This window comes from Myzus persicae, unplaced genomic scaffold (assembly GCF_001856785.1).
Source record: "Myzus persicae strain clone G006 unplaced genomic scaffold, MPER_G0061.0, whole genome shotgun sequence".
NCBI classification, from domain to species: Eukaryota; Metazoa; Arthropoda; class Insecta; order Hemiptera; family Aphididae; genus Myzus; species Myzus persicae.
This window is the reverse complement of record NW_019102654.1, coordinates 304879-322639: the sequence shown is the minus strand read 5'-3', so window position 1 is coordinate 322639 and position 17761 is coordinate 304879. Positions and strand designations below refer to the sequence as shown.

General features: G+C 28.5%; 1 protein-coding gene and 1 pseudogene across 1 annotated transcript; one reads left to right on the top strand and one right to left on the bottom strand.

Moving 5' to 3' along the window:
* Window positions 1–272: 272 nt before the first annotated feature.
* LOC111032881 (dynamin-1-like protein) lies at window positions 273–3136 on the top strand. Its single transcript, XM_022313355.1, has 2 exons — window positions 273–1727; window positions 2543–3136. The coding sequence occupies exons 1-2, from the start codon at window positions 339–341 to the stop codon at window positions 3116–3118; spliced, it is 1965 nt and encodes a 654-aa protein (XP_022169047.1). The 5' UTR covers window positions 273–338; the 3' UTR covers window positions 3119–3136.
* A 4418-nt stretch (window positions 3137–7554) lies between these two features.
* Window positions 7555–14374, bottom strand: LOC111032886 (annotated as a pseudogene).
* Between the last annotated feature and the right edge of the window lie 3387 nt (window positions 14375–17761).

The following is a 17761-nucleotide window of genomic DNA, read 5'->3' as shown; positions in this document are numbered from 1 at the left end:
ACGACGGGTAATTTAGCTAGTATGTTCTATAAATTAAGTATATAATTTCTCATTTCATAATTGAATTCATAGTTTAATTATATATTATTGTTGAATAGTAATTATATATACTATCTACTAAAATATACCTTAATGGTATTTCATTAAATTGATAAATCAATGATACATTTTTATTTGCACGATAATTGTGTATTCCTGTATGTTCTATGACTTATTTTAATGTACTTAACAGCAAAACTATAAACTAATTCATAGTTGATACATTTACAAATTAAATAAATAAACAATAACAAACTTTTTATATTTTAGATTGTTGATCGAAATTCTACAATACTACAATGGAATCCTTGATTCAGATTGTAAACAAATTACAGGATGTTTTTGCTGTAATCGGAGAACACAAAATTGACTTACCTCAGATTGTGGTTGTCGGATCTCAGAGTTCGGGAAAGAGCTCAGTTTTGGAAAGTTTGGTCGGTAAATCTTTTTTACCTAGAGGTACAGGAATTGTAACTCGTGCACCACTCTTTCTTCAAATGATTAGGTATTCTGAAGAAGACTACCAGGAAATGGTCAAAATAACAAAAAATCGTAATATTAAATGTTGGGCAACGTTCCTTCATAAAGATGGTATAATTTATGAAAATTTTGATGAAGTAAGATATGAAATCGAAAAACGAACTGATGTTTTGGCTGGTGATAACAAGGGCATTACCCATGAGCCAATCGTCCTGAAAGTTTTTACTCTGTCCTTCGATCTCACATTTGTGGATTTGCCAGGAATCACAAAAGTACCTGTTGGCGATCAACCGGAGGATATTGATGAGCAAATTCAAGAGCTTATATTAAAATATGTAAAACAGCCGAATTCAATAATTTTAGCTGTTGTAACTGCTAATACAGATCCAAGTACATCTGAAAGTCTGAAAATTGCTAGAAAAATGGACCCTGAAGGTGCAAGGACAATTGCCGTGGTTACTAAGTTAGATTTGATCGACAAAGGTACAATTCAAGACACTACTGATCTGCTCTGTGGTCATAGAATTCCTGTGAAACTGGGCATAATTGGAGTGGTCAATAGAAGCCAAAAAGATATAAACGACAATAAATCAATGAAAGAAACGGTGAAAAGTGAAAAGGATTTTTTGAGAATGAACTACCCAGACATCTACAAAAATCACGGTAACAAAGTGTTGGCTAAAAAACTGCAAGATATATTGGTAAAACATATCAAAAATACTCTTCCAGCATTGCTAAAAAATTTAAATGACACAAAGACAAAACTACAAAATGAGTTAAAAACATTGCAAACACCTGATAGCAAGGTATCATTTGTATTAGGCTTATTTAAAGAAATATACAAGTCGTATTGTGATACAGTACTGGGCAACACAAAAAATATTTCCGATAACACAGTTATGGGTGGTGCCAGAATTTCACAAATTATAAATGAAGAGTATTCAGAGAAAGTGAATAAAATTGATCCCTTACTTAACTTATCTGAAGAACAGATAAGAATTATTTTACTGAACACAGCTGGAATTACCAACAGCTCGTTCGTCAATCTAAAAGCTCTGGAGAATATGATAGGTAGACAGTTGAATAACCTAATTGAGCCATCCTTGCGCGCTGTGGACATTGTACGTGGAGAGATGCTGAAAATATTTGATTTAATTGATGAAAATATTTTAGGAACTTTAAAAAGATATCCCAGGATAAATTCAGATGTAAGTATGACTTTAACAAGTATAGTGTATATATTTAAAATTCTGATTTCGGTAACGAAACAAAAATAACCGACTAAACTTTTATAACTTTACACTTGAAGTTTGCTCACCAATCATTAATAAATAGGTGATCAATGTTTTTAAAATTAAAATTTATTTGAGGTAACATAAGTTGCTTTTTATTTATATTGTACTACAAATTATAAATCATACATCAAATTGAGAGTATAAAAAAATGTAATAATAGCTATCCAAAAATACTCTAAAACCATCCAAAGTGCCCTAAAAAATGCCCTAAAAAATTGGTATGATTAAATTACCTCTATTCATTTTTCAAATCAAACAACTAGAAGTACCATAATTTTTTTAGTTGTACAGCTATTTCATATCAACAAATTTTTTCGATTATTTTGATCTAATGGTTCAACATGTTTATGAGGGCGCTTAATATGTATGATGCAGGTGGAGAGTATAATACACGCTATTAATTGTAACTTAAAAAAAAAACAATGCAGATAAGAAACAAATTTAAATATTTTTCAGAATTAAAATTGGTCTTCTGGATGTTTATTTTTTTCTTCCTCTTTTTGGTCTAAATACATGAAAAACAACCCAATTAAATTTATATTATTTGCATATAAACAATTTGTTTTTAATTAACAAAGACAAATAAAAAGTAGTTAAATTACCTATCGAATATATACTGTAATAGCTAAAAAATGTTAATACATGTTCAATTTTAATCTGTTATAAATTTGTTAATAATAATCGTACATGCAATTTTGTTTTGAATAATTATTTTTATTTGTTCTCAGGTGAGAAATGTCCTTAATACTGTATTGGATGAGTATCTAACTAACTTGAAAGAATGTATAAATTCTCACATTGAGACTTACCAGACATGTTTGAATACGAAAAACCCTATATTTTTGCTAAAATTAGTCCACTTTTCTACTAATGAGTGCAATACAAAGAATGATGCTCCTAATGTTATTTCTGCGTTTTTTGAACAGAACAAGGGCGATGTTAAAGAGGAACATCTTATACAAAAGTTCAAAGAAATGTTATCCGGGTTAACTGACCATGCTGCTGAAACATCAGAACAAGTCAAGATTCATAAACGGTTGACTCACTGTTATTTTGAGTTTATCAGAGAAATCATTGTTGACTATGTACCGAAAAGAATTCACCATAAAATGGTGAATTTAGTTTTGAACAATTTCGAACATGAATTGGACGAAAAAGTTTTTACTTTGTATGTAATTAATCAATCGTTTAATGAAGTTTTGGTTGAAGAAGAAGGCGTTGTTGAAGATCGAGAACGGGTAGAGCAAATGTTGTTTGCTGTCAACAAAGCTTTGAAAAGTATGGTAGATATTCAGTGTTTCTGATACGAAGTTTACAACAAAAAGTAACTATGCATTAATGTTATGTGCTTTACCAAAATATTTAAAAGTAAAATTATACTTATAATTGTTCTATATTCAAAAGTATATAATAATTTATTGAGTATAGAATATTCAATTTTTTTTTTTTTAATAAAAATTGCTTTTATGATAAGTGAATAAAAGAAAAAAAATTACATTGGTGTTTCCGGTTTTTATTTTAATAAGGTCATACTAATTTAGTTTGATATTAAATATAATATCTTTTTATTTGATGTATGTATTTTATTTTAATAAAAAAATCAATCTAGAAAAAAAGTTCCAAAATAAAAATTTGATTTTTTATTGTGCCTATTTGGGATCGGGCAGTCCACTTTTCTCGAATTCATCTCAACAATAACTATGAATTTAGTTAAAATAATTTTAAGTTTCAGAATTTTTAAAGTTATTATTAAAGTAATTATTCTGAATTTAAATCCGAACTTAATTTGTGAACCGGCCAATCTCAAATAGACATTATAACCAATTCAGATTAGTATTCTGAAACTTTATCGCATTCTTAGGTCGATCGGTAGGATAGACATTAAGTACATACAATTGAGCATAAATTGTTAACCGCTCATGAGCATAATTCTGAGTCGGTGACTTGTACAATGTATATGGAGCGCTACGCCCACATGTATGCAATTTGAAAATTGCCTAATTTGAACTCCTTAAAAACTATCCGCCAGAGATCCCATTAATGATAAACGATAGTATAGTAGTAAATAATAACAATGCAAGACTTACTATTATTTATGAGATTTATAGTTTTATATTTATTAATATGTCATGTATGATTTATTATGTTGAACCTCATAGGGAGTATAGTTACTTCAATTAATATTACAAAATACCAGTAGTATAATACTGGGCTGCTGGTGTCTAGTGCAAAGAATAATAAAAAAAAATATGCGTCACACTTTCACTGTGTAACTTGAACAAAAATGATATAAAAATAAAAGAAACAATGAAATACATGTAGCCTGCAATAACGGAACAACAACATTTTTCATCGACAATAGTTTTTAAGAAAACTAATAAAAACCGAAATTTCCTCATGCCTTTGAATAACTAAATAAAAGTCAAAATATTTAAAAAAAAATTAATGGCGATGGTGTATACTGTATACAAAATGATAATGTAATAACAGTTATTACTTTATTAGGTTTTTAATTACACTAAAAAACTAAATTAATTTTGTCGAAAACTGGTTTTGCTTGAAAACGTTTGTTTTTCCTTGATTTGGGTTTTCTTGAAGCGTATTTCTAGAAATTCCCATTACGACCTCTCTAAGTTAGCAACTAGGTTAACTTTCCTATCAGAAAAGATACTGAGTTGAAAATCAAAGAATTATTTCGACTACTTATCGTGTTATACTGTTATACATACACACAAATAGAACACAAAGCGTTGTAAAATCAATACATTCATCGCTCCGCACAAAATCTAAAAGAAGATTTGTCTAGATTTTACACACACGCATTTCTCATATTTATAGAAAATGCATGGCACTGGCTTACACTACTTATAATATGAACGCCGTGCCACGAAGTCTTCGTTTAACGTCGAGGATAGGTTCATAGAAAACCAACGTTGAGCGTATAAAACGTCAGATACTTTTTACACGCACTAGGAACGGTGGAAGAAAAAAAACACCAAAATGAGGTGACAAAAAAAATTAAACTAAACCCTAGACACCTTGTGCCACGGTTAATAAATTAACTGTAGATGTGTGCTTCATTCCAGATGTTAGATATTCAATTTAGAACTAAACAGTTCAAAAACTCCCAACGTTTAATCTTAATCGACCAATGTATTATCTGATTACGATATATATTGTCACACAATAGTGTGTGAGCATTGTTGTGTTATAACTTATAACATATTGTTAGTAGCCAGTAGTCAGTACGTACTTAGTAAGTATTCGTGTAAGCTCGAAAATTAAGTATACGATATCATCAATATTGTGCAATGTAAGAAAAACCAAGATGGTGAAGTAAGTCGATTAGAATATTTGAAGGAAATTGGATTAAAAAATCAACCAATTTATTTAAATGATATTTGTTTTAATTTATTTTTATGTGTATTATTTTAATCGATTATAAACAATTTTATATATTTTGGAATACTTGTATAAGATACTTATATTGGTGCAAATAATATTTATTTTTATATATTTGGTGCTTATCCCGTATATTGGGTATAATAGGTATATTATAATATTATATTGGTGTTATGTCCTACACATTTTGGCGCAAATTATATGTAATTTTTGCACCTTTGGCGCAATAATATAGCCACTTGGAATGTGTTCCTATCAACAAATAGCTCAGTAAAATATAATACGTTGTTATAAGTATAGCGCAGAATAGGAAAAAGTTAAACACTTTGATAAGTACATATAATATATTAATATAATATACAAAATGTAGTCTTTTCGTCCGCAGCCGCAGTCTAAATTTACTATGATGCTTGTGGATCAGGGAAATATAACACACTGACATTCTGTTTAATGTTGTTTTATTTTAATAGTGAATAATAAGTTTTAGTTACTTAAACTTGTTTTTCTTTTGTAATTTATTTTATATGTTAATTACTCTAGAAAATAGACGTTCACGATCAGAGCATTTTTTTCTACTTGTATATAAAATAATAAAAACCCACAACATTGTAAAATCAATACATTCAACTCAGAATCTGAAACAAAAAAAGCTAAATACGAATCTTATGGCCAATGGCACCAAGACGATATCGCTGTAATGCAGCCGAACACAATTTACCGATAAGGTGGCACCACCAGTGTAGTATAATATGAGACGAATGCTCAGTATTATAATTCCATGTGAAATGTGTTTCGTGTTTTCAATACTGAGTAATTAATATTATTTTTATTTCTCGGGTTTCTCGCCGATGATTCTTTTGTACTGTACAGCTGTACTAAAATTAAATTTGAAACTTAAAAGTTAAAAGTTAAAATGTTTTCACACAGTCAAACCCGTATTATATTAAGATTAAGAGGACGCTAAACCAGCGAAAATACCGTACAAAAACATGCCAATTTTGTTCCAATAATACGCCTTACTGGATGGTTTTAGAGCAAAATACCTTTATTAAAAATTGTAGAGGAGAGTTATATCGGGTGACGTATAAGACTCGATTTTTTATATTTTGATTTTTTATACCAATTATTCACAAGTAAAAAAGTGTAAAAAAAAGAGAAAACGCAAAATGATTTTATCGATGTTGAGAATAAAATATCGAAAATCGAGTCTTATACGTCACCCAATATAGCTCTCCTTTAAAACTTTTAATTAAGGTATTTTGCTCTAAAACCATTCTGTAAGCCGTATTATTGGAACAAAATTGGTGTTTTACAGTAAAAAAATTATAATTACGGCCGTCATGTGCTGCTCTCGTTTCTAGCGGCAAAGTTTTTTCCCTCCAAGCTCCTAACGACAGGTCAAAACCGGTTGGTCTGTTATCGGCGGTCCGCACGTCGTTGCATTATTTTTATAAATTTATAATATACAATTATGTTCATATTATTATTTTCGTGAAATGAAACAAAATAAAATTATGCTGGATTTATTACAGTGCCCGTGACCGTCTATGCGTTACAGTGTTGACGTGACAGTCGCGGCTGTGAGTAAAAACTTATTTTTTTTTTGTTCCAAAAACACGGCTGACTGACTGGTTTTAGAGCAAAAAAACCTTTAATAAAAGTTGAAGAGGAGAGATGAATCTGTTAACATGCAGGATTAGATTTTTGATATTTTAATTTATTATACCAATTATACACAAGTCAAAAAAGTGAAACCAAAAAATAAAAATACAAAACGATTTTATGGAAATTTGTATTAAATTAATTTATTGAAAATGAATTATCGAAAATTGAGTCCTCTAATTTTATATAAAACATCCATAACAACCCCTTCTAAAACATTTAAACATAATTTCTATATAATATATATTATTTATTGTGTTAAAAATATAAGAATTTATAAAAATTAAAACTTATCTCATAAAATAATTAGTGTATTAGATACATATGCAACACAACTATACGAATTCGTAATATTATTACATTAAAAGTAACAAATAAAATTGAATTTATAAAGGTGATTTATTTCAATGCAATTATATACATTCGATTATTTGAATTATTTTATTATTAATAGGTAGGTACATTATAAAATAAAATGTATTTATACAATATATTATATAGGTAAGTGTAGAAAAAAAAAGTAAGATAAACAAAATACATACATATTGACTTCCGAAAAAATTGTATAAATGTTGTGAGCGATATTTGACAATTATATAATATAATATATATAATATTATAATATAATAATACATTATATTAGGTATATAAATACGTACTAAGAACTTCCAATAAATTAATTTTTAGAACTTACAGGATTGTTACTTATATTTATGTTTTCTATAGCTAATTGTTTTGCTTTCCTATTTAAATAAAATTTTGCTCTAAAATATATTAAAAATATACTATTATTACGACAACTAAATATTTGTTCGTGCATATAAATTCAAAGGTAAATTCATACGTTTTATTTACAGTAAGTGAATTTAGTAACATATCTTGTTGGTCTAATTGGATATTTATTTTATTGAACGCTTCTTTATTAAGTTTAATATTTTTTATTTCATCGAAGTGAATAGGTTTGGGATAGGAATGATTTGAAAATTTGAAAACATTACAGCATGAATCATTCATAAGAGATAAGTCTACTGGAACTGTCAACTGAGAAATATGTTTGGTTTAATTTTTGTTTAGTTTATAGTATACCTTTCGAGGTGTAAACAATACACCCAGACTTCAAGTATAACTTCCCAGAACTTTTAACTTTAATAAATTAGACTGTTTATTACAAATTATAGTTATTGTAGTCGGTTTATCACATAAAAAAAACCAATGATTTTTGAAAAATAAGGTATACCACATTTCTGTTTTGAATTCAGAGATTAGAGATATAACATTGAGGTGGTTTAGTTACAGCATTTTTTAGTAATTCTGTTACACACGTGGGGTCCGTGTCACAATTATGTATAATTTCATTAAATCTATAAACAAATATTTTCGCCACTACTTTACAGTTGTTTAAATATGGCCAAATAAAATATTTGATCATTATTTTGTCCATTAACAAATACATAGAATTTTTAGTCATATGGAGAAATTGACCATGTGCATTAATTGGAATGTAAATTGGTAATATATAATAAACGTTGAAATTTTCTATAAGGCACAGTGAACATTTTAAAGAAAAAATAAATCCGTCATTTACTGTGTGCATTTCAATACTTAATATTTTGAATATTTCTTGAATATTATCCTCATCAAATTTATCAGGGATTTTCAAATCATCCGGGAGAATAGTCTCTATATTTTTTATTTCTGATAGCAATTGGTCGGGTGTTATTATAAACGCATCTACTATGTTATTCTGAACGTTAGAAATTACTCTTTGCAACCTACTTATAAATATGTCCAATTCAAATAGTGTGTTCTATAAGACTGTATAATATAACGTACAACAAAATCGTTTATTCTATCTCGAAGGTATTCGATAACGCGCGGGATATTGAATATTTTATAATTTTCATAATCAATTTTAATTTTTAAAAATTGTTCTTTTTCTCCTCGGTATTTTTTACCTATTATTATAACTACCTTCTTTTGGTAAAGTAATAGATTAGTACGGTTCCAGGTCAAAATATCTCCGCAAAAATACTCCGGTCAAAATATCTCCTGTTAAAAATATCTTTAATGCAAATAAAGAATATTATTGGTAAAAAATATATTATTATATTGTATTTTATAATAATACTGATATCTAAAATGATAAACCTAACCGAAGTAAGTACATTTTCTAGTAATAATTTTACTACATTTCATATTTACTACATTATTTTATGGCTCCATGATTATTTCAACGGTATTGTTTTACGCCTATATTAATTAAAAAAACATTTAACATTATATTATTTTTTGTTAATTTAATTATTCTAGATTGTAAATTATCTTGTTCATTCTTGAGAATAAGCTAGAGGTGAGAACGCCGCATTCAAATGCGTTGTCTTCGTCATATCGTGAAAATAAATGTATATTATAATTTATAACACTATAATAAATTCTATTTTATATGATATCAAGTATGCCCATCCACTAAAAGTCATCGGAGTGATCAGACTATACACCAACTCAATATTTTATCAAGGTTGAACTTGACTAACCTACACAGTGCACACATTATAATATTTTAATACTGGATAACACAAATAATGTTTAAAAAATGCCATAACAGTAGCACAAACGTATGAACAATGAATAACTGTCTTATCTCTATTCCCTAGTCTTTAAATATAATACGGGAGCTAAAAGTATTAGTAATTATTCATAACTATTCGTATTTCGTATTATTCATTGACATATTGATAGTAATATTTGTATAATATAATTTACTATGGATAGCATCAATGACGACGAATGAGTTCTATTTATGGACGAATTTTTGGAGAACTGTGGTTCTGAAGTGATGACCACTTATGATTTTAATTTTAACGCGAGTTCTGAGTATTTTAAAATTGTAAATTTTTTATACATCTTAAAATACTTATAACTCTCGTTAAAATAAAAATATAATAAAAAGCCCATGAGGTTGCTTAGATAATAATCCATGGGCGTAGGTATGGGGGGGTTTTGGGTGTTCAAACACCCCCCGAAATTAAATAAAACAATCTTGAGCTTTTTGTGAATTTGTTCGAGAATATTATTAACTCGCATATTATTTAGGATTTAGACAAAAACCCCCTCCGAAAATATTTCCTACCTACGCTCATGTAATAATCTTACCTTTAGATTTTATAAGAGGTCAGTTCACTTTAATTTTTAAATTAACGGAGCTACACGTGTCCTGCTGAGTGTACAATTTGCTATGTTACGCACTTGTAAAACGGAGACAACATTGCAAAAACTGTTTTGCGCGGGACAACTTTTATCTTTCAGTGTTTGTAGTAGTGGCTCCTAAATTTCTGAACATATCGAGTAGAAAATTATCTATGCAACAGCGTGCCTATATTTTAGATAACATAAATACAATAAAAGTTATTTGCTTCTAAACATTTTGTTTTTTGTTTTTTTTTATTTGCTTATAAAAAATGATTGGAAAGTGTAATTAAAAAAAAAAAAAACACTGTTACACAGATAAAGTTCTTCTTTACGTGTTGTGAAAATTTGGTAATTTTACAACAAATATGGTGCGAGAAAAGTTGTCCCGCGCTAAACAGTTTTTGCTATGTTGCACATTTGTAAGACGGAGACAGCACATGCGGTTGTGGCGTCCTCTTAAATTAAAGTACAAACTTTGACGAAAAAAATGATACCACTGAAATTCGTTTGTGACTGTCCGGTCGCTAGTTAAGCGATTGCGATTGACGTCGCGGCGGCGGCCATATATACAATACACAGCAATGTTTATCCGTTTTTGGTTTAACGTAAAGTAAGTGCTAATAAACTTATATTTTTTCGAATAACCTAACCAAATGTATAAGAGTACCTCATAATCTTTCTATACGTATAATTATATTGATATAATAATAATTATTAATTATAGATTTATAGCCACTGCCCTACTACTGGGCTACTAGATATTCATATATGCCGCCGTCGCGCGTCGCTGCCACGTGCCGCGATAAGGTTTTATGTTAAAATAGTTAGATAATAATAAGAAAGACTCACCCATCTCTAATATTAGCTACGAGTTAAAATTATATAGACAGTTTAGGCGTCAGAAATCCGTACACGATGTCACGATCGTCAAAACAATATTACACACGTTTACTGCAGCAGCAGTATGGTAAATTCATAATATAATTTATTTAAGTGTTATTTTTGCCTAGTGCCTACACTATTAAACCAAAATGTGACATAATTATACGAATGGAAAGATTATGAGGTACTCTTGAATACATTTGATTAGTTCATCCGAAAAAAAATAAGTTCATAACAGTTATTTTATGTTAAACCAAAAATGGATAAATATTGCCATGTATTATAATATATGGCCGCCGTCTCGGCGGACGAATCCATGACGTCACGCGCAATGTCATAAGTCACAGTAACTAGCGAACGAATAGTCACAAACGAATTTTAGTGGTATCATTATCTTAGTTGGACTCTATTCTATTTATTAGAGTAAAAGAATAATTATTGATTTTTTTAGTTGGATTGTCCTTTAATAAGTGTAAATATCTGACTATTATTTATATGGGTAATTGTTATTACTCGAGAATTGAGAGTATAAAATGTTAGTGATTATACCTAACTAAATGCATGAGTAATAATCTTTATTTACGGAACTAAAATTCCAATTACATTTTTTTAATTATGTTTTAAAATACAAAATATTCATGGTTATAATATATGATTATTTAAAATCATTTAAATAAATCAAAAAAAAAGTTTATATAATTATTCATGTTTGTACATTTATATCCTATATTCCTATGAGTATTATATTTTAATAACAATATAGATAAATAGGTACACAAAACATTGTTTATTATTTTATAGTATTTACTATGATGAAAACTTTTTAAACCCATATGAAATAGAAATAAAAATATAAAATAGGAAAATTGACTGTATAGCATATTAAAAATATAGTAGATATTAAATATGTATGTATTTTAATTTTTAATGTTCACAATTTTAAATTTGTTTAAAAAAAGTAATTGTATTTTATTTATTTACACTAAATAATATTAAGCTCTTATTAATTAATAGGTAAATAATATTAGCATGCATAATTTAATTGATGACTGTTGACAAATACTCAAATACTTTAAGGACCTATATGGCTATATAGTATGGACGTTTGGTAATTGGTAGGTATAATATATTTTGTAACATGAACATTGAACATATCGTGTAGTGGATTAGGTAACTTCATATTTAATAATACAATTCAGTACTTCACATATTATGTCGTAATCATTAGATACATGTTTACAAAGGTAAAGATATAGGTTGATAAGAATACCTGAATACACACAATAAATGAAAAATGTTCATATAAAAGCATATTTTAGGGCTTGTATAAAATATTATAATTTTTCATAATTCTTATGACAAATAATAAAAAAATAAGGGCATGGCATGTATTTTATTATGAGGATGCCTACCCATACTAACATTTATTACTAAAAAAATCCCCATGAATATCATAAGCTACCTATTCTAATCCATAGTAAGTTTTCGATAATTATATAGCATATTTACATACAAAATAACATTTTATTCATTCAAATATAGTTTTGCAATATTGCCCAAAAATATACCTACCATGTAAAATATTAAATATTAGATCTGAATACAGAATAAAATTATTATCATTATTATTTCTTAAAGGACTATCCAAGTGAAAATTAAAAAAAAATGTTTTTATGAAATATTGAAGAACGAAAACAATTATTCATTTTGATAAAAATAGTTTTTCGTTGCTTCGCTCCGTTCGGTTCTTATCGACGTTTTAAAATGACGCGTGACGTCACAGGTTCTATCGGTCGGCCGCCCGCCTATTTCAATACACGTATTTCCTCGACGCGTCTTTAGTAATTTATTTATATATTAACTTATAATACTCAAAATGAAAAGCGGTTTTTATATTATAAAAGCTTAGATATTTTCCTACAACCTGATATCAACATCCTATTAAAATAATAAATATTAAACGTAGAAAACGTTTGTTTTGTCCATAATTTATACATATTATTTTCATTTGTTCAGATTATGGACTTTCCTAAATACCACAACAAACTACGTTTCGACTAAATTCGTTTTATTTCGTTATCTGTTACCAATAGTATTACAATTTATTACATATTATAACATATTAGGCACTTTGTGTCTCCGCATTTATTATCTTTACGTCCGTACTTGTACGTTTTAAAATGTCTTTAAAACTATATAGTTTTGAGCCAAATGTTGGCGACATTGATGGATTTGAACCAGATTTTTCTATATCCTTATGTTTACCGGTTGTTCAGGGAAGAACTCAAGTAGAAGTAAATGAGTGGTGTAGTTGTGAAAATTGTGCAAAAATGTTGAACGATTTTGAATGCATGTGTTGTTCAGAATTTCATAACATTAAACAATTATTGGATTCAAAAAAATGTGTTACTGCTACAGTGCTACTACTTCCTTTGAAAAAATTATTTTGGATGAAGAAATATTGAATATTACTCGACAACAGATGATTATGAAAACTAAAAATAAATTGAACATTTGGTTTTGGTATTGAAACTATATTGGTCGGAATTTGCAAATTGTCATCGATTGTACTTGTTTCTGTATTTAAATTGTTGCCTTTTTCTTGCATTCATTTTGATATTTTCAATTATAATTTGTCGCCAATTGTTTGATGGATTTTCGTAACGATTTTTTAACGTATAACGGCCGATTGGTTTTGAAAAAACTAACTTATCTCCTACGAGTGTTTTATTTACATTATAATTGTGATCGAGAATGGCAATTATCGAACGTAAATACATTCCATTAAACTTGAGGTGTATTCTTTTTGGCATATATTTTAAGCGAACGTTATGGTAAGACTCCAAGCGACCAGTATGTACAAAATGTTTTGCATGTTGTAAATCTTTTAACAAATCTTTAGCCATAATAATTTTTTTCAACGCAAAGTAAGATTCACTATTAGGATGTATCCAAAGCTTGTTTTTTAAGTCTTCGTCGTTTAACTTTTCGTGTTCACATTTTATTGTTCTGCCATTATCTTCCCATTCGTGTATATTACTAATGTGGTTAAGAACTGAGGTGAATTTTTCAACAAGTAATGATCCGTCACCATTACAAGTTTGAGAGGACCACCATAAATGGTTATTTATGCTCGTTTTCCATAAATATGCATCTGGATATTTTTTGTCAAGTCCTTTCTATCTTTTCGACAAACTCTTAGACAAATGCCATACATCAAATTCATGTTCAATTTGAGGATATTTTGTACGTAAAAAATATCGAATACCTCTATGTCGATCCTTTATAAATAGTTCAATATTACAATTTTCTTCTTCAATTAATTTATCGATTAACGATTCGCAAGCTTTTCTTTCCAAATCTCCAGAACCCATACCTTTTTGGACTAAATTAAAATCAATAATTTTACTGCTGTGCAAGTCCATTACTGAGTAAGTGCAATATTAATATATAACATGACCGGCTGGTGAAATATTTGTAAATTACTAATAAACGAAAATATGTATAAATAATGGATAAATTAAATGTTTTCCATCCTTAATAGTTTAATATTTATTATTTCAATAGGATGTTGGTATCAAATTGTAGGAAAATATCTATGCTTTTATAATATGAAATCCATTTTTCATTTCAAGTATTTTAAGTTAATTTATAAATAAATAACTAACGACGCGTCGAGGATTTGCGTGTATTGAAATAGACGGGCCGCCGACCAATGGAACCAGTGACGTCACGCGTCATTTTAAAACGGCGATAATGATCGAACGGAGTGACGGATAATATTTTTAACGGTAGACAATTTTTAATTAAACCAAATACTAACGATTTAGCTTTTATCTATTTTTTCCTTGGATAGTCCTTTAACTATTGATTTATGAAAAAATAGTTACAGCATTTACATTGAAATTATTTTTGTATACAATATTTTTTTTCTATTAATAGCTTTTAGTCAGAGACTATTACAGCTCAACAATTTAACATACCATACATATTATTATATAATTTACATTAAGCATTATATGCAAATATGCAATATTTTTATAAAATAAATAGTAAATACTACAAACTGGATATATATACATACTATTATTGTTCATCCATCAACCTGGTTTTATCACTACAAATATAATTATTTTTAACAACAAATTAAGTTAAAGCCTGGTTTCCATCATGACTCGTGTATTTGACAAATATACACGAATAGTTGAATAATCAGAAAATTACACAAATGATCAAATGATGTACAATTCCGACGATTTTTTTCATACTCGTCATAAAATCAATTATTCGTGATCGTCTCGCCGATGAAAATGTTTATTTTAGTACCACAAATTACGATAGTAACATTATTTTGATAATCTTTAATCTATTGGTTTGTAATTTTATGTACTTGTAAATTTAGAATTTCGGTTATTAAATTACGTACGTTATTATGTTTTTTGGAGTTCGCTGGTTTGTAAATATTAAAAAATTATTTACTACTCAATAATATTATAGAGATAAAACCAATTCCGGAAGTGCTGTCCATCAGTTCTATGTGTTTAACTGTTTTGGAAACAAAAACTCAAGTCGATCAGAAAATAGATTTTTGGTATATTTTTATGACTTGTGAAAACTAAAAACTGATAACGAATACTGTCCCATTTATAATGCAATAACTTAATAAATAATAATTATACATTGTATAAGCTATGCAAGTTTGGGTAAATACTCAAAAAAGAGTATCTTAATTCTTAATACATGGTATCATATTATACATTATCTTTTATAAATAAAACTAAGTCGGGTTAGTTAAAATATATCGGAAAGATTTACGTAGAAAAAATAAACAAAATATTAATCTAGAAAGATATTATTTTAACGGTTTTATAATCTTATTTAAGTCGTAATGAAGTTACGTAATAATATTTTTTTTCCCGTTCACCGAGCAGCACGCGATATCGAGTCGCTGTGTATTGTTCGAAAATAAAAAATCGACGCTGAAGGCGGATAGGGACGGGATTCCCCGTAGGAAACGAGCGAGAACGACTGCCGTACATTATCGGGACCAATATAAAATAATAATCCGTGTTGACAATATCTGAAAATTATTTTTATAATCGTGCTAATGTCATTGTCGTCGTCGTCATCGAGTACATCACTGAAATCAAGTGCAATAATATTACTATTTGAAAAACAAAAATTTGATAGGGGCCGGCGTGAATGGCTTTGAATGCCCTTGCACTTCCCATCCGCCCGACAAAAAAGGACGCATAACCATCACAATAAATCTTTATTGTCTTTATCTTTACTATATTAATGAACTATTGAACTTAATAATTTTTTTGTATTCATTTTATTGCCTTAGTTAAAATAATAAATTCAGTTTAGTGTTATGAACGCCACCGCATATGCCTGTGGTGTTGTGTTATATTTTATATTTATGTCTCTGGTTGTATCCGTAGACGTCAATTTGTTGAAAACCGTTCTCTGTGTAGCGGGTGATAGTCAAATGTTGTTTAATAGATTATTAATAAAAATAATACACGTTTTAGATTTAAATGAGAATATTATACTTTATTAGTTTTAAGAAATATAATTTATACTACAAGCACACTACTTAACTCGAATGAGTCGGGTTCAAGACAAAATTGCCGACAGGACCGATACTATAGTCTTGTCGCGCATAAGCACATATCTGCGATAAGACGCCTACATACTGGCGTTATTATTTATGTAAAACAAGCGTCTCTATAGTCTCTATAGTGGTGGGCATATAACATTAGCTAAAAGGTATCACTACATTCATTGACTGTTTTAGGCAATAGGCGGTAGATACCTACGAAGTTAGCCGGGTCAACTAGTAAAAGATAAAACTGTACAGACACATGATAATCAATATTTTATATTTAAAATTGCATTTCATAAAATATTATGTTTTCTATACAAACTTATAATTTGTTTTATTTAATCACCGAATTTAAACGTATTTCATTTCATGCGATTAAAAGGACGCCACACCCGCATGTGTTGTCTCCGTCTTACAAATGTACAACATAGCGAAAACTGTTTTGCGAGGGACAACTTTTCTCGCACCATTTTTGCTGTAGAACTACCAAATTTTCACAACACATAAGGAAGAACTTTATCTGTGTAACAGTGTTTTTTTTTTTTTAATACACTATTCAATCATTTTTTATAAGCAAATGAAAAAAACCAACTTTTTTAAAATAAAAAAACTTTTATTGTATTTATGTTATTTACAATATAAGCACGCTGTTACATAGATAATTTTTTACTCTGTATCAGACATTTTGGAGCCACTACTATTAACACAAAAAGATAAAAGTTGTCACGCGAAAAACAGTTTTTGCTATGTTGTACATTTGTAAGACGGAGACAACACACGTGACGTCCTCTTAATCGCCAATTTATTTTTCTAGTGTGTCACTAATGATTACTCACTAACATTACGCATGTCAAATACCGAAAAATAATTTATTGTGCGGACCTTATGGTTCTGGAATGTAATTAATTCGGATCGTAATCAATAATAACACTGATCGTAAAAATCAGGAAAGTAGAAATTAGCAAATTAGCTGTCAACTTCTGGAAAGTATAATTGCCAATCTATTTATTTATTTAAATGTTTAACAGATTATAAGATCCATATTCAATATCTATACATATAAAAATGGAGCCAAATAAGTATAACAATAATTCATCAATTGAGAATGGCTGGGCCGATTTGGCTCAAATTTTTTTTTTATTGTTCGTAATTACCAAGAGAAGGTTTTTAAGAAAAAAATTTTTGGAAAAATCCTTTTTTAAAA